This window comes from Diaporthe citri, assembly GCF_014595645.1.
Source record: "Diaporthe citri strain NFHF-8-4 chromosome Unknown scaffold_19, whole genome shotgun sequence".
Classification (NCBI taxonomy): Eukaryota; Fungi; Ascomycota; class Sordariomycetes; order Diaporthales; family Diaporthaceae; genus Diaporthe; species Diaporthe citri.
The window spans coordinates 194,907-213,126 of record NW_025064864.1 but is presented as its reverse complement, the minus strand read 5'-3'; the positions used below and the strand labels follow the sequence as shown (position 1 = coordinate 213,126).

The 18,220-nt window shown below is 57.6% G+C and overlaps 2 protein-coding genes across 2 annotated transcripts; both read right to left on the bottom strand.

Annotated features, from left to right (window-relative positions):
• Positions 1-2,183: 2,183 nt before the first annotated feature.
• INS49_005641 (uncharacterized protein) lies at positions 2,184-6,091 on the bottom strand (the record flags this gene model as incomplete). Its single annotated transcript, XM_043166420.1, has 4 exons — positions 2,184-3,429; positions 3,482-5,153; positions 5,223-5,437; positions 5,832-6,091. The coding sequence occupies 4 exons, from the start codon at positions 6,089-6,091 to the stop codon at positions 2,184-2,186; spliced, it is 3,393 nt and encodes a 1,130-aa protein (XP_043016981.1).
• A 9,979-nt stretch (positions 6,092-16,070) lies between these two features.
• Positions 16,071-17,960, bottom strand: INS49_005640 (uncharacterized protein; the record flags this gene model as incomplete). The annotated part of the gene is made up of 4 exons (XM_043166419.1): positions 16,071-16,088; positions 16,152-16,325; positions 16,384-17,776; positions 17,902-17,960. 4 exons carry the CDS (start codon positions 17,958-17,960, stop codon positions 16,071-16,073), a joined length of 1,644 nt encoding a protein of 547 aa, XP_043016980.1.
• Between the last annotated feature and the right edge of the window lie 260 nt (positions 17,961-18,220).

Sequence of the window (18,220 nt, the reverse complement as noted above, 5' to 3'; positions counted from 1 at the left end):
GGCGATGGTGACGGTGACGGCGACGGGGCCGTGGTGCTGCGTTGCACCTGGTTGTTGTTGTGATGCGAAGGATAGGAGATAGTCACGGTTTGTGCACAGCGGCAGAATCCCTACAGACAGTCTCTCCCGAGATCAACGTGGGCAAGCTGAGGTGAGGTGAGGGTAAGCCAAGCCAAGGCACAGCAGCCAGCAAATTGTCGTTGATTTCGTTAGGAGGGACGGCACAGCCTTCGTGTCTGGTTGCACCTTCCTTGGCCTGCCGATCCTTGTAAGTAGGTACTCGCGTAAGGCAATGCACAGCAGCTGCAGCGGGCGGGTTGGTCTGCTGCTGGCTGGGAGTGACGACCCAGCCCAGATAAAGTCACTGCCTGAGGTTCCCTGCTGCCCCGTAAACGCACAGCCCTCCTCGATCGCGTCGGATCTCGTTCCTTCTGAGTCTCGGGGGGTGGGAGAGGGGCCGGGAGGGACGGCCAGCAACCTTGACTGCCTTTCTGCTTGCTCCTTTGCTTACTCGCCCGCTATCCCATATTATCCATCTACTACGTTCGGGCAGCCAGCCAATTATTCCTGCATTCATTCAGTTCTCAGGACAAAAGACCCCTCCACCGCGTCGATTAGACAGATACAGATGCGAGCAGGCCCAGCTGTCTGTTTTCCCCCCCTCTGTATCCACGCAGTCAGTGCCCGTATCAGATGCCAGAAAATGCTAAAAACAGCAAGGCGACCCCAAGTTTCCGCCCTTCGTATAATAAATGGTACCCACCACCCGCCGCCCACCGAAAAAGCTGGCGAGATGCAGTGGGTTGTTGGGTTAGGTTAGCCTCATTAGCGTCCAAGGCTGACTTTTACCTTCGCCTCTGTCTCTCTCCATACCCTTAATTAACCTCCAGCAAGATGATATTATCTAGGTACCGAGTACTCGGTCTGCACTCGCTCGGTCAGTCGTTCGGGTACCAAATTGCGTAGGCTGCTCATCATCCACAGACGTCTCCAGTGTCACAGAGAGGGGCTGCTGTCTCAAAAGGAAGGCAAGCATAGCCCCCGTTCTTCCCACCCCCAAAAAGGCTGTCTTGCCATTGCAGTTGGATCCCGTCGCCTCACTGTGTCAGTGGCGAGGGACAGAGAGAACCAACCCCTCAGCCACGTACGCACGTCGTGTTCTGCCACTACTGCCCTTATATAAACGTTTGCCCGGATAGACCGGGTCATATCTACCAAGTACCTACGACTTGACCGCAGCATCTTGTCAACCTTGCATGTGTGGGTCACTGGGTGATTGAATCTTGAGATTGTGTGCCTGCTTGCTTGTGTGCGAGACAGAGAAGAAACAAGCCTGGATCTGTTCCAGCAACTCAAGAGTACCACTACGTGACACGCTCAGCGCAATCGAGATGCTGTCGTGGACCCGCCACTCAAAGGAAACCGAGGTCTGGAGAAGAAGTAGACACAGCACCACCACATGCCAGCCATGCTCTCATCGCTCACTCGCAAGGGAACAAATATCATCCACCAGCGACTCATCGCACAACGAAGGGGGAAAATAAAATACAATCAAAGCTCAAGATTCTCATCAGGCAAGACATGGATTTGATTGGATTTGTTTTATGGAGCAGGCCGTGTCATGAGTGCGCCTCGAAACACAGGCGCAGTAAAGCATAATATCAACAGTAACCGCAGCGCGAAATATATCAGATAAAAGAGGACGGGTGGTTTCCTCACAGCCTCTCGCAAAAGCACGCCAAATAAATGGAGAAATAAACCAGATCATTCCAGAGACTCCCCTGTCTGGAAGGTTCCCACCGCCCCCAACATTGTCCTGTAGAGAAGTCCTTTTTGTATCATTCCCCCGTGGCCACCCTCGCCCGCCACCAGTTTGATTCTGAGCCAGGGAATAATAAAGACGATAAGAACCCCCAGCTGACTGGAAGCAGCCGATATGGTTGTGTGTATATAACAAGTCCGCGTATGTAAGCAGTTTCGAGTCCCCAGTAAGAAGAATAAGAAGGACAATATCCAACGTGTCAAGTGGTATCTTTTTTCCCAAGTATAAAAATCCATAAACCAAGAAAAAACCATAACTTGTTGTCGGTCCCACGGCCCCCGCAGGGACAAAGGTGGAGCTGCGACGAAGCAGGGACATAAAATCAATCATTACATGGCCCGCCAGACGGAGGTAATGCTGTTCACGCCTCCTCTGTGATGCCACCCTCGCCGCCGCCCTCGTCGCGCCACTCTCGGCTCTTCTCTGTCAGCTTCTTGACACCCGTCACGCGGGCCGCCCACAGCGCCTCGATCGGCGTGCGCACCGTGAACGCCCTCTGCGACGAGATGACCCCGATGGCCTGCAGTACCGCCTTGCGGCTGTCGCGCCCGAACACAGCCGGGTGGTTGATCCACTCGAGCGAGGACTCGAGCTCTGCATCGAGCGCCGCGACCGTGGTGGCGTCGATGCCGGCGGCGGTGCCCATGCTGCCCAGGCCGATGCCGTCGTTGGATCGGCTGCGTGGGATAGCCGAGGCTTGGAAGCCGCCGTTCTGGCCAGACGAGGTCGCCGAGGCCGTAGGAGATGGCGTGTGTTTGCGGTCAGGAGTGAGGGCGGCGGTAGGTGAGGCGTCGTTCTGGCCAGTATGTGGTGTAGATGGATTTGACTTGGGTGGCATGCTGGGCACGGGTGGCAGACCGCCCTTGCCCAGGCCCTTGAGGATTGAGCGGGTCTCGTTCAGAAGGGTGTGCGCCCTGTCATGCTGTCCCCTGCTCACCAGAGTGAGCGCTCTTGTGAGCATGTCTGAGGTGAGCAGCTCCATACGACGCTGCACAATATGCGGGTGCGGAGGAATTGGCGGTGTCCCGTTCCATGACTTCTTGTTGGAGCTGGTCGGCAACATTGTGATGGCAAGCAGCGACGGCCGTGGGAGGTGCATGGCAGCCCCGTCCCTCAAAATATCACCCCACGTCAGATCTGCCTGGATCAGTGGAACCTCCTCAACGGAGACAGCCCTTTGGTCCTCTTGCTCGACCGGGCCGCCCAGAGCCTCGAGTCCGGACACGATGCTCTCCCAGGCATCTTGCGGCAGCGTTTCCTGGGTTGAGTTGTCTGGGAGGATGACAAGCTGGACAAGAATGTCTCGCTTGTCGCCAAAGCGTAAGTCGCCCAGAGAAGCTTCTGCATCTCTGCCCGTTGCTCGCTTGGTGATCTGCAATGCGCCGCTGATCTTGTGGAACTTGGCGGGCGACCCCTCGGGCAATTTGAGCTTGAGCTTCACATTCTGGTGCGAGAGTGACTGCATGGAGCCCAAGCAGCCGGCCAGGCACTCGCGAAGCATCATCCAGTCCTTAACGTACGTGTACGATGCCTTTGTCCGAGTGGAAAGCTCAATCATTGTGTCGGGCTTATGTGTCATTCCGAGGCCGAAAGAGTGGATAGTGATTCTAGGACCGTTAGTAACCACAATAAACAGACCATCTTAGTTGTGCAACTTACTTGGCAGCCTCGGCTCTCGATACAACGAAATCAACGCTGTCGGCGTCCGATGTCGATGCGTCGCTGATGAGCATGATGGTAGCCACTGGGTTGTTGTACTTGCGCTGCATCAGGAGATCCATCGCCACGTTGGCCCCTTCGACGACATCGGCGCGATGGCTCTTCTGCCCAACGGGCTTGATTGACGACAAAACGTTGCTCCAGCCGGGCCAGGCCTTTGTGGTCATCCCTACAATAGGCACACCACCGCCACCAGATCCAAAGGTCACCAGGCCCATGCGATCCCTCTCACCCAGGGTGTACACCATGAATCGGAGGGCATCACGAACCAGGTTGATCTTGACACCTTGCATGGAAGACGAAATCGGCACAACCACGACCACGTCGATAGGGACGTGGACCGAGGCCATAAGGGGGCTCCTTTGGAATGTCGTGTAATCTGTCGGCGCGGTGGTGGCAGACCTTGCTCCACCCCACGAGGAAGCGACCGACGAGACCCTTTGCGGCCTGGTAGAATCCCTTCGCCAATCCTCCTCATCTTCTCCCGAAAACTCGCCCCGGTCATAGTCAGGGCTGCGGACGGGCGATGTTTCGACTGCGTTCAGATCCAGCAGAGCTTGCTGCCACAGCTTGAGCTGATTGCGGTTCTCAAAGCGCAGGTGGAACTGGGGTAGCTCCGCAACAGAAAGGCTCAGGGTCAGAATATTCTCATCCATGTTCCCGGCCTCAGAAACCTCGTTCAGGTGCTTCTTGATCAGGATCGAGCCCTTGAGAGTGCATCTCGTGGTCTTGCGGGGCGCGCCGTCTTCCCATTGCGGGGGCGGAGCCGAGCTCTTCTTCTCCTTGACGCAAATGAGCATCTCCGCGAAGAGGAAACACTCCAGTTCCTGCCATGAGAGCTTGTCCTTGCCGACCCGTAAGGTGCCGTACAGCCGCAGTTTCCCAAAGCGGCTGAAGTCCAGTCCATGCCAATTGTCGACCCGATTTCGCAGATTCTCAGTCATCTCCTCCAAAACCTCGGCCGACTCATACGGGTAGAAGCGAGGAGCGCTCTGTGCCGGAGATGGCGGCCTCGCGGGGAAAGAATCCTCGATCCTCTGATGCGGCATTGGTGGAGCGGACTGGATATCATCGGGGTCGGGCCTCCATTTGTTGTCCGGAACCTCGACGGTGACGAGACAGGTGAGAGTCTGTTGCTGCCTTGACCTGTTGATGGTGGGGAACTCGGATCGCACTGTGACGGTTGGTGCCGGGATGGGATTCCTCGCGACAGCTTTCGGGCTAGCCAGGCTTGTTTCCATGGCCTGCAGGTCGTAGTCGTGACGGCGCGGTGGCCCGCTCTGGGTTGTCTCAGGATAGCCACCAGAAGAAGCAACCCCAGTCATCCCAGTAGCCTCGCTGTCGCTGCGCATGTGGCCTACACGTCCTCCTGCGTATCTGTCCGAGTTGTTGTCTCGGAGGCTGCCGCGAGATGGGGTCGGCATAGGGCCCATCGGAGCTTGTCTCGCAGCCGAGCCCCGGCTGGGTGGGCGGCCAGAGTGATCATTCCATTCGACGGGTGCTGGGGCTGGCGTCGGTGCAGGCGCCGGGGCCGGGGCCGCTGCTGGTGTAGGTGTGTTCGTTGACCTCGTGTCGTTGACGGAAACAGATCGGACCATGTTGCTGATTTTCTCTGTTGGCGTACGGTCATACGGTCAGTGGCTCTCCTCACGACGGTTTCACAGAAAGGTGGGGGACGTACCGATATCAAGGACATTGCCACCACGGCTCGTGTCTAGATGAAGGGGCGCATTGCATGTTGGGCAGTACTGCGATTCGAACTCCCGAATGAACTCGTAGAAACATGCCTCGTGTGAAACGTGCGAGCACGAGAATTGTAGTATACGCTCACCGCGAAGGGTATGTTCCAGCGGCTCCTCGCAAACAGCACACTCGGCGCCCACGAAGGTGCGCTCCCTCCGGGTGCGACTCCGGTCGGCATTCATCATGCCAAAGTTGGAGGTTGTATTCGCTCGCAGAGCGCCTTCGCGGGATCCGATTGAGCCAGTCGAGCGGGAGGAACGGTGCGAGGGCGGTCGTAGAGTCCCAGCGGCGATGGAATGGCCTGTGGTCATGGAAAAGGGGGGTTAGCCTTTGAGAGCTGGCCGGATCGCGTCACTGCGGCAGTGGTTGAGGAGCTGGAGGCAGGACCACAGCGCGAACTCGAGCGCACCTTGCCAGGCTGAACGGAGCAAAGGGGTGGTCGAGGCGCGAGCGGTGGGATTCAGACAGGAGCGTGCAGTACGGCAAGCCGCCTGGTGTGGCTGGGGGAAAGGTTTGGGAAACACAGAAAGGCTGAAGCTTAACTCACCCTTTTCCGGGAACGAGGGCCCCGTTGTCTGGGTCGCCAGGAGGCTTGATGGTTGTGTAATTGGGGCCCGTCCTCGCAGCGGAACCAGAGCCAGAGGCAGTGGTAATAGGCTCTGTCCCTCCCCAGGCGGATGCGAAGCCCTTCTTGTCGCGGCCGATTAGACCAAGCTGTTTCAGGCTGGCCAGCTGGGCGTCGGCAATCCGCTGCTCTTTGGCAAAACCCTGCTGTTTCCCTTGTTTCCCTTGGGATCGATTGAACATATGGGCCCCGGGGATGGAGGTATTTGGGCGGAGGCGAAATGGAAGTCGGAGCGGGCGATAGAAAAAGGGCTACGGAGGTGCGTGTGGCCTGTGCCCGTGCCTGAGCCTGTGCCTGGATTGAATGAGCCTAAGCGGCGGCGCCTTGTCCTAGTGGAAATGAGTCGCGCAACAGCGTCCCCAGGTTGGCGCGGCCCTTGTCCAGGGAAGTGGACCTTTGACAGCAGGCGGATCGTTATGGGGTCTGGGCTCGTGCCGTGGGTGGGCTCTGCTGTGGTCTGGGATCCAGGAGGGCCCGAAGCTTTTCAGGAGGAAGGCAGTTTGAGCAGACGGGGGCTTTTGGGGCCTGACCCGGGACGACCCCAGCTGGGCGACGATCTTGTCTGTCAAGCCACGAGCGAGCAACCCTGGCCCGTGGTCCGCGAGTCTGGTCTGGCCTGGGGCTGGGGCTTGGATTTGGATTTGGGACTGCCTCCGGGGGTTAGAGAGGATGGGGAATGGATTGACAGGCGGGCGGGCACGCAGACAGGCAGGTAGACACAGACAAGATGCACCACAGTTGCCGTAGAGAGCAGGGCGCTGGTGGCTTGACTAGCAGGGCGACGTCCTGGGCGAATTGTGGGCTGTCACACAAACTCCTGGAGCCGGGGTGGGAGGCTGTTTCAGAGGGGTCGTATCAACTATGCTGCAGATGGCGAGTTAGGGCGGAGCTTGCAGCTTGCTGGGCGCTCGATGATGGTGATAAGGTTCACCTGAAGCTGGCCGGGTGGATTCTGTGCGCACCTCCAAGCTGACTTTTCCGCTCGACCAGAGCTGGTTGCTTCCGAGGTGGTGCCGTCGGGAGTTTGATGGAGGGAGGGTGGACGGGAGGGAGAGCTTGGGAGACGGTGATGTCAGCTCAGCTCAGCTCAGCTCAGCTCTCCGATGCCCTCTTGAGACTCTGTCTCTGCCGTGGTGTGGGTGTATAAAGAGATATGCAGTGTGCAGTACGCAGTATGCAGTACGCAGTATGCACAACCACAGTGACAGTGACGGCAATAGCGACAGCGACAGCGACAGCAGCCACTCGTCAGTCGACCAGTCAGTCAGTAAGAGCTGGCCGCGCGTGAGCGTGATTGCGATGTTCCGAGGCTGGGTCCCGGTGGTCAAGTCACGGGCAACGGCAGGGCATCGGCGACTAGGCGAGCGGTTTGTGCTAGGCAGATCCTCTAGCTGGATATCATTGTCTCCTGTGTGAGCTTTCCGTCCAGCCGTGCGGGTGTCTGAAAAGATACAACAAAGCCTTGGAAGAGCAAGTTCCTCTGGGAGTGTCTCTGCCCGTCCAACTGTGTGCGCGTGCGTGTGTCTGTCCAGGGGCTGGCCTGGGATGGGATGGGACGGATAGTTTCGTCCTAACTCGCAGAGCACGGTGCCGTACCGGTGGAAAAATACTGGTGTCGCGGTGATCGGTAAGAGGGGCCGTCTCAAGTGGCAGACGGAATAAATGCGGGCACTTTTTGTTGGGTCTGGCTGTTCAAGCAAAGCAGTCAAAGGCGAGCGCGCACAGGATTGGGATCTGGATCTGGATCTGGATGTGGATGTGTAGGGCGACCAGGACTTTGGAAACGCCGGCAGGTTGCGACAAGACACGATACGACACGGGCACAGGATGAATGGGCTGGTTTGGTTGCTGAGGGGCTAGCTGCTTGACCTGGCGTGGGAAACTGGAGAGGAGAGAAGATGGGCTGGGACTGGAGGAGACTGGACGGGGTCTTTTGCAGGGAAGGCAGGAGCGACAGGAGTCGACAGGAGTGAACCCAGCCCTGGCGATGCAAGAGCAAGCTGCAGCACCAACGCCCATTGGCCGGGGGCCTGGTCTGGGACGAGCCTTCTCACTTTCCCGCGTCCAGTAGCGTTGCTCGCCGACGACCATTCCCTTCCTATAGGACGCTGCCTTAAGAGAATGCCCTGTCCTACTGCTCCTCTGCTCACGCCCTTGACCATGCTCCATGCCCATGCCGTGCCACGCCCTCGCCCATGCTCTGCCGTGCCTTGTCCTGCAGCAGATAGACGGATAAACTGCTTAGGCTGGCTCGACGAGACACTCTATCGTGCTGGGGGCCGACGACCATGACCACGATCACGACCACGACCGCAGCTACGGACAGAAATCTACACGCCGTTGACTGCCGAGGAGCAGAACGGCACTAGCCAGCGAGCCCATGTTCTTTCTGCCAGTTGAGAGGTCCCAGACTGGTAATTTCCAGGGTCCGTCGCGATCTAAGACATTGCTGCTCCCTTGTCCCGGGATCGGGGATTCGAGGCCCCCAAGACCTTACCTTCCAAGACTAGCAGGCCGGGAGAAAAGCATCGGTTGCCTATTTCCTCGACGCTTGCACAAAGAGGGCATGCAGACAGCCAACCCGACAGACTGGGTGACTATTCAGTCCTCGTCCCGTGCTATACGTAACGGGCACGTTGAAGACGGCGATCAGGCCACGCGAGGCACTCGGCCTTGCATGATTTTGGCCGACTACTCGAAGTACGTACCAATCAGTACGGTAAAGTATTTGATAGAGAGGAGATGGTCTTTGCGACCAGCCCGATCAACCGAGCAAGCCGCGAACAAAGGAATAATACAGTCTGACAATTACCCACTCATCGCTAACTGAAGCAGGCAATGCTGTACTGTACTTTACTGTACCGTTGCATCGTAGTACTGTGGAGCTACCATCCAAGTGGGTTCGTCAAAAGTTGGCCCAGCACCAGTGCACAAGCGCTACCACACCATCGCATCGTGTGCCTTGGACATTTGCATTTAATCTGCACAACAATGTAGTCTTCTACATGGTCTGGTCTACTGCTAGTTTGCGCCTCCGTCTTCACACGCGCCACGCCAGGAACTTTCCCATGAGCACTTGGCCACCTCTCTTCGCCACGTTCACGAATCAAACAAGCAGGCAGGCAGGCAGTCAGACAAAAACTCCCGCGCGGGAATGCAGGAATGACTGCGTCCTGCGCGGTCATCTCGGGCTCCTCCGCAGCGGCCCTCACCTCCCTCTGCCTGTCAAAACGTGGCCCTCGGCCGAAGTCACTTCTTGGCCGGCACGAGGTACTTTCAACCTTCTGCACAACCACCCCTGCACTTGCACTCTGCACCACCTGCAAGCCTCGTCTCTGTCTGTCACTTTGTCTTCTTTTTTGCATGGATCATGGTCCGTGGCTCTCTACACTCACAGGACACTACAGCTTCACTGCAGCTTGGAAAGGAAAAAAACCGAGTCGAGTCGCAATTCCCCACCGAGGACATGCCTGTCACCTGCAGCTCCCGACCCATCTCGACCGTTGGTACGTCTGGGGACGGCATTTTACTCTGCTACGGTAGACTGCTCCCACGGATTTCGAGGCCTGTCAGTAATACACAGTCACTATGATTATCGCCAGCAACCTTTTCCGCCGGAAAACCCCTCGGGTTCCTGGCAGCATTCCGAAAAGTCTCCAGACGGAGCTCGCAGTCCAACGGTGGTTGGATGCTCCTCCTGCAAGGCACTGCATGCCCTGCAGAACTCCCGTGCAGCGTTGCAGAGAGCAGGATTTCCCTACCCGAATCGACCATCTGGCCCGGCCTGGGTCGCCTCCGGCCTGCCTGCTCGGAGTCAGGGTCCCAATCTTCTCGAGTAATACCGCATAGAAATACGAAACAGCTTCACCGATGCTGTGGTCAATGGTCAATGGCCTGCAGGAAAACCAACTCTTGTGCCATCAGCCATATGCCCCACTGGCATTGAGGGTCATGCATAGGCCAAGAGCCAGACGGGCAGAGACGGGCTAGCGGACACATGCCAGCCTCCCATCAACCAGTCACCACCCTACCAGACTGCGTGGGAAGGCTGGGTGATCGCCACGGTTGAGACGACGGGAAAGGGGGGCCTACGAGGCTTGATTTAGAACGCGGCTAATGTCTCTGCTAGCACCGCACTCCTAACCACCAAGGCACTAGTTACGCGCGATGCTGCCGATCTCATCTCACAACCGTCGCGGCCAGTCCCATAACTGGGGAAGAATCGGAGAGATTAATCGCAGCCCGTCTTAGTACAGTCGCAGCCTCGCCGCGAAATCCAGCCGGGAACACATCACTAGACCAAGCAGCCCGGCCAATGAACAGCTCGCGAGCTCTCGCTGAAAAGGTTTACACTAGACCTCCGGGTGCGTGGCCGCGTCCCACCTTCCCTTGAAAGCTTGCTTGGGAATGCTTGGGTGTTCCCTTGGTCTGGGTCATGCGAGTCGAGATCGAGCACGTGGCAGCAAGACAGAAGAACCCTTCGCTTTCGGGGCCGTCCTCTGCTGGAATGATGCCTTTTGGCTGCCGGCAAGTCGAAGCCGCGCCCCAGGTGATACACCAGCGTCCGGGCCCACCGGCTTCCAAGCCTTGAGCGGCTGCTTGGTATGCCAGGCATGTTTGTAGAAGAGAAGCCTGACAGGTTTCCCGTGGACGGTGCCCTCGCTCTTGGGGATCGATCAGGGGGCCACCCAGCTCCAGCTGCGAATCCAAATGGAATATTGACCAGTGCACAGACGGCGGATGCACGATGAGCTCAACCGCTTGTCCTGCCAGCCTGCCCAGCTTGGAGTTACACTCTGCCGGGCCATGCCCTCTATCCGCTTGGACCCTGTTCGGCCATGCGCGGGCACACCCTCTCTATGCCTGATCAATAAAACGTTCAGATTATTGGACATGCGCCTATTTTGACTCGATGTGGGTATTGGAGATCTTGCTGGGTCGTGCCGCGGTCAACATCTTGGACCGACTTGGGCATCCATTGAACTCTAACCACGGCGTTGCGATGTTACCAGGAGAGCTACCACGCCTGTACACTTCAATAGGCAACCCTGCCGGCCGAATAATCACAAATTAGACCACCGGAAGCCCCTAGGGAAATGAAAGCGTGACCAGCAGGACAGAAGGGAAAGACAGTAGCAATGACAGCTATAGCAACAGTGGGCAGCAATAAGACAGCTCCGCACATGATGAAACATCTGGATACAACCGTTCATCGAGCTCCGTGCGGATCCTTATTGGATCGCAACTATTGGATTCCTTGGGACCCCATCCATCCATCCGGAGCATTATGTCTCAAGCACACAGATGCACCAACCGCTGGTGCAGCCTCGCTCGCCTCGTCATCTTTGCTCGATCGAGAAGCCGAACAAAACTTCCCGAACGGGCGATTTGAACGGGGGCCACAGTGCAGCAGGACTCTTTACGAGATCGTCCACCGCGAGCAATCTCGTTTCTGGCCGGTACGGGTGGGCTGAGCAGATGTCCATTGCGGACCTAGTTGGACGTTTTTGGCGGAGCACCTGCCGGTCTTGCTTGTACGTTCACCCGAATGAGTCGAGACGACCCGATTCATCATTTTCACGTGGGCCACGACCCCATGCGCGTAGACCCTGACGACTGCGCCCGAGCGCGAGATGGGTACATGATGGCTCTGACCACCCAGAGGCCAGAGGTTGGCCAATTTGATTTAGACTTTGGCAACGACGTGCTTGTGACGATAACCCTATGGCGACTTTGGCAGGTTGAGCCGTGATCACGCATTGAGAGGTACGTTCACCAACGGCATCTCGTCGCTGTCAATCCGGCAGAGTGTTGCATCGCGGCATGCACTTGGCACCCTCCACTGATGCTTTCGTATCGCCTTCTGGGGGAAAGATGTCTGAACGGGGAAGCCGGAGAATAAAGCAGAATGCCAATAAACTGACAGCTCATTGCAGACAGAAATAAAATAACCAAATCCAGAAGCGTCTTCGCGAGTAAGGAAATTGAGCAAATCCCCTCCGAACCACCGCCCGGTCAAGGCCGGACTTCTATTTCCGTCAGGGCCAAGCCAAGCGCTCCCTATACCGGTGCCATGCGATTGAAGTCCGTCGCGGGCGAGCGGGCGGGCAAACCCAAGCATACAATCGCGTCACCCAGGACAAGTCAAGAAGAATGCACACTTTCACTCATCATGCACGTGGGGACACTGAGGACGGACCGTCCAGTCTCTCCGCTGATCCTGGCCAGGTTGGTTCAGGCTCAGAGCGCCATCGTTCGCAGCCGCCACTGAGCAGGATCCATCGCATCTGCCTCCAGATGGCACTCGTGCACAGCATCGTCGCCTGAATCGATAACACGCCCAGGTTAAGGGAAACGCCCCTCCCGCCTTCCTAAACCAAGAAAGAATGGCCCAGAACGAAGCCGCGTTAACATCATCAACATCATCATCATCGCCGCCACCACACACATGCCCTCCTCCTAAAAACAGGGCACGAATCTCATGCCAATATAATATACTTGGAGGCAGCGATCGGCGCCGACACGAACTTCGGATGATGATAAACACCACTACACATGCGCCTGCGGCTGAACGCCCTGCCTTGCTAGACAGATTAACTCACCTATTGTAGTGCCTATCGTAAGAGCCAGCCCACAAAACCTGACAAGCGGCCTCCCGGACGTTGTAGCCCGGGGCACATCTCCTCCCAATCCTCTCGCAGGTGGGGAGTTGAGCAAAGATTGGCCATGGCTTCGAAGATCCTGAGGGTCGAGGGTCGCAATTGGGGGGCCTGCTCGCTCGCTTGCTCCCTTGGTCCCTTGGAAGAGCCGCAATTGCCTATTGTGCAATTCGCGTAGGGGATGGGGGGGAGGCCCGTGTGGTGTGGCTACCCAACTGCCTGCCTTTTTGGGCCCTGTAGTCTACTTCCTGTCTCGCGTGGACAGGTAGGTGGGAGTCGAGTCTTCTCTCGCGGGGCTGGCCGGCTGGTTGGCTGTGCATGCCAGATTGTCTTTCGCTGGGAGGTAACCCTTCATCTACGACCAAACTCTACTCATCGTTGCCCAACCTCGTGTATGGGACGATACTTTTCTCTGAGGGCTTCCCGTTCGTTCCGCGGAGCGAGCGGGCTGTAGGCACCTGCGGGGAGAGTGCTGACCACCACCCACCGTGATCGCATTCATTGCCGCCACCAACTGCCAACAGGAAAGACATCTTCTCAACAACCCCCCAACTGTGGTATCCAACCGTGACAACATCTCCGGGCAGCATCAATGCTACCGCACCGTGCTGCTCAGACCAACCGCCAGCTCACCCAACCCACCTTGGCTGCAGGGTCCGTCCAGCTGGTCAGCCGTGCAGACCGCGCCAGCGAGCGTTGACGCCGTCCCGGGCGTCCGTGCAGTGACGTCTCGCCCGGTGCGACGCTCTAACCTTTTCACAGCGGCCTTGCTACCCTGACGGTTCGCTGGGGCTAGCGAGTTGGGCGTTGAGCAAGCAGCGAGGGGCGAGAGAGGCGAGGCTGAATGATGTTGGTTGTCTCTGCTGGCCTTGTTCTGCTCTATGGCCCTGGTCCTCAGCTGCGACTTACAAGGCATCATAATGACCTGGGTGGCCACCCATGCTGCGCTGAAATGTGTGCGTCAGACATGCAGCATAAGCGAGGTCGTCAGCCTTCAGGCGTGAGACGCGCGGCTGCTGCGTCTCATCGCTTGAGTGCAGTGGTGGCTCTAGGCTTGTACTGTGACGTCGAGCTCGTCTTACATCCAGCCGTAGGGAGGCCTGCGCAAGTCCCATTGGGCAGGGGCGTGCATTTCACGGAAGCAGTGCGGCTGAATCATGTCAAAGAAGGTGGTTGGTGGCCAGAATTGAGCCTGGCAGGTTGGCCCGGGACGACGCTGACCTTGTCGTTGAAGAAAACAAGGTGATTCGTAGGAAACACCCACGCCGTAAAGCCTGGCACGCAAGACATCAAGTATCATGACAGCTCGAATCATGCGGGCACTTCTTCCAACTCCAAGGCCCCCCGCCTCCCCGTCCCAGCCGCTTCAACCCGGGGTTTATCCAGTGTGGAACCTGGAAGCAGATCAGATCAGATCAAGGCTCGGTCGGAGTCGTCATCAAGCCCGCCCATCTCGCACCCTACCGATGACATATGGCCAAGTTTGCACACTCCCAGAAACGCTCACAACCAACGTCTGCCGAAGACAACCCATAACACAACCCGCACCACCCTGCGTTTCAAAACACGCAGGTCAGTAGAAGGTCAATCAGCCGAGGAGAACGACCACGAGGAGACATCCGACGTCTCAATCCCACCTCCTTCTCTTGCCCCCTTTTTCCTTCTTCTGTGTTTCTGTTTCTGTCTCTGTCTCCGGCTCTTGTACTCAAGGATGGCAAACAACGGGACTCCCCGATCCCAGACGACTCCCGGTGGTGTAACCCTTCCGGAACCACGGCACTGCGTCTCCTAGCACAATGGCCGTTGGGTGACACGGCCCCCGGGGCTCTGTCAAAGTTGACAAAGGGCGGACGAACATGTTGGCTCCCAACGGGTCGGTAGTTCACCCACCAACCTGCCAACCCGCAGGAAGCAGTTGGCTAGACAGGTGTCCCACCACCAACTTCCTGGCCGGCGGCCGGTTGCTTGCTGCGTGGGCGGCCGCCGGCACGCAATTTTCCCCTGGTACGCCCACTCTACCCCAGACTCGGCAGGCCAGAACGGCCCTCCGTGGCGTTCCTGTCTGTGCGACGGCACGGTTCATCGGGAGGTCATACAAGAGGTTGGCGCCCGCCCCCCTCTCTTTCTCGAAGGCGGCTTCTTCTGGGCCAGGGAGACACCGCCACCAGGGGTTGGTTTGTCGGATGAACTGAAGCGGGCTATATTCCTCTCGGTCACGCACGGGAGTTCGCATATGCGCCGAGCTGCAGCCGCGTTCCTGTCAGGTTCTCTGCGGCGCCAGGAACATCAAGCGTTCACCACGGGCAGGGGGTGGTCAGATCGATGATGAGATAGATCCTTTTTCTTCTCGGCTGTGGCGGGCCGGCCGGGCCCCAGGAACCACGAGCAAGCATCCGCGAGCCCTCGGTGTCTGTTTCGAGAGCTCCGCGCACCCTTTCTCGCGGGGCACAGTGTTCGAGACCAGGAACGGTTGGCCTGGCGTGTCTCGGGGGCGAGGCTTGCCGTGCCGCTCTGCCTGCCTTCCGGATCAAATGTTGTCAGGCCGGCTGGTTGCCGAGACACCGACGGGTGGAAGCATGTACCGAGCAAGATTGGCACGGCAGCAGTTTCTCGGGTATTGCGTTGCTTGCCTGCTACATTCGGATCCCCAAAGGCAGGATCCACAAGATACCGCGCGGGTAGCAACCAGAAATGTCTTGCGGAATAAATCCACTTGGCTCCTTGCCGCTTTTACTGCTCCCTGAATCGATGATCCGCTTCCTTCCATGCATGTACGTATATGCTGCACGACACAACGGGATCCTTTGGGGGGGCCGAAAAAAGAAGAGAAGGGTTACGCTACTCATTTTGCTCCCAACGAGTAGGATTCTTTTGCATGTGGCAAAGGCTGCCTGAAGTGCAATAGTTCCAAAAATATTATGCTCTGACGGGCTCTGTTTTGTGCCTGCCTCGATCCTTCCTGTGGGATTCCATATTCGCCTCCTGACGTCTTGATTAAGGTAGACATGTGACTGATTGCCTTGAGATGGGATTTTGGCATGTCAATGGTTTCGTTTGACCCGGGCCGGAAACCGATGTGCAGTACGGTGATGAATCGAGGACCTTCATGATAGCGCGTGATGGGCAAGGAAGACAGGCGGAATGAGTCTGAGGCTTCAAGGAGAAAACGGCAAGGCAAAAGATTTGTTGGGCGCTTAAGCAGCCATCGCGTAAGGCAGGATGACCTCTTATACATACTGCACGCAACTGTGTAGCCAGTCTTCAAACGAGAACAGCAATGTTGCGGAAGGGGACAGTTCAGTCACTGGCACACGCATTGTGTTTTGAGGGTCTATTTTCTAATGCGTACACCCGGTATCATTGCCGACGCGCAACACGCGACGGATGCCTCAGTAACGCGGTTGGATATCATTTTCCCGCATCAAGCCCTCTCCTCCGCGGGTCTATGCCTTGGTGGATATACAGTCCTTGGTGCCGCCGTCAAATCTCATACGCTCTACACTTAGTCCTCGTCCCAGTTCTGTTACAGCTTGTTAGTCTCTAGTGCCCAGAGCCATAATGGAGCAGGGGGTTAGTTGCTTACTGGATTGGGTCCTGGGGGCTTGGGGCCACCAGCTTGCCTTGCCACGATGATCTGGTCCACCGACAGGACGGTCCTGGCGGCCTCTGTTGCGAGCTTGATCGCCCAGCTCTTGGTGACCATCAGGTCCAGGATGCCGGCATCTTGGGCGTCCAAGATTCCAGTGTCCTCCTCGTTCTGTTGCGACTGATCAGTGAACTGCACATGATTTTGGGGGTTTGTCGACGAATCATACCTCGATGTCGACACCGGTAGTCCATTCGTCCTTGCGGCTGTGAGCGGCGTATAGCCTGCTCAGCACCTCTGTGGCATCTAGACCGGCGCTCTCCGCAATGCTCCTTGGGACGACCTCAAAGGCCTCTCCGTACTTCTTGATGGCGTACTGTGCCAGGCCCGGTGTCTTCTCGCCGTATGCTTGTAACCTCTCAACCAGCTGGACCTCTGCTGCGCCAGCTCCTGGCACGAGTCTTGCGTCCTTGGTGATGGCCTTGACAACATTCACACCGTCATCCACGGCGCGCTCGATGTCGTCGAGGTGGTTCTGGGTGGCTCCCCGGAGCACCAGGGTTGCTGTCCTCGTGACCTCATCCTCCTGTCTGAACACTGTGACACGGTCGCCGCCAATCTCGAGGGTCTCCACCACATCAATAGAACCCATCTCATCTGGCATTGGTGCACCCAGTCTTGCCAGGGGCGTCGCCCCGACGACTCTGCATATTCTTCGAAGGTCGAACTTGCTAAGAATCTTGATGACCAAGATGCCGTAGCGGTTCAGGTAGTGCATGGCCAACTCTCCAACCGTGGAGCCGGCGATAACCACGCGGAGTCCAACATCGTGGAGCTCCTTGATAGCTGCCTCGAGCTGAGACTCCTCACCCTTAGTGAAGTCAAGCATCTCCTTGGCATTGTGCAGCAGAACGGTACCCTTGGTCTCGGTCTGGCTGATATCGATAGCACACGAGTAGACGCCGACCTTGGCCTTGGTTGCCTTCTTTACTGATCCGTTGGGCTCCTTGGGGAAGACCATGCCCTTGACGACCCGGCTCTGCTCCAAGCTGCCACCCATGATCTTGACCACACGGACGTTGTCAACGCTGAAGTTGGCAGGATTCTTGGGGAGCACGGCCAGAACAGCCTCGGCGACCAGGTCTGCGAGGAAGTCCTCGTTGCCGTTCTGCTTGCTGGCCACGACAGTACGGATCGCCTTGCTGAGCTCCTCCTGCGACGAGAGGTCGGCGGCCTTGTCAACCTCGAGCTCCTCGAGTGTCTCAAGGGCAAACTTCTGGGCCTTCTCGTAGCCGGTAACGATGTCGGAGGTCTTCAGGCCCATGCGGAGGAGGTCCTCGGCCTTCTTCAGCAGCTCACCAGCCAGCACGATGACCAGGTTGGTGGCATCGCCCATCTCAGCATCCTGCTGCTGACTGGCCATGACCAGCAGCTTTGCGGCGGGGTGGACGACGTCGAGTTCGCGGAGGATGGTGGCGGCGTCGGAGGTGAGGATCATCTTCTGCAGGTGGTTGATGACGATCTTGTTGCGGCCGTAGGGGCCCAGGGAGGTCTGGACGGTGGAAGCTATGGCGCGGCAGGCGTCGATGTTCCTGAGCACGGCGCCATCCTCAGAGTCGTAGCTGCAGTGCGACCGCCACGGTCAGTATGCGATGCTGGTTTGAGTGTTTGGGGGAGAGTATCAAGGACGAGACGCGGAAAGGGGCAAGGTGTATGGACGGGCAGGTGGATGGATAGGTGGATTTACTTGTTGTAGCCGCCCTTGAAAAGGCCGGAGTTCGGCGCGTTGGGGATATTCAAAGACATCTTGACGTGTTGGTTCCAGGCTGGGCAAAGACAGACAACACGCTGGGACTCTGAGTTTGGATGGACGTGACGAGAATGCACTCGGTGCCAGCAAGGAGGTGGAGGGGTCTGGGGAGCTCAAGCAAACAAAAATTCGGCCGGCTGCAAGGTGCCAGCGGGACAGGGACGGCATGGTGGGGCGAGCTTGCTACCGCTACACTGGGACCTCCGTTTTCCTACCTCAGCTGCAGAACGGCCGAACGAGTGACAAACGGTCCCCA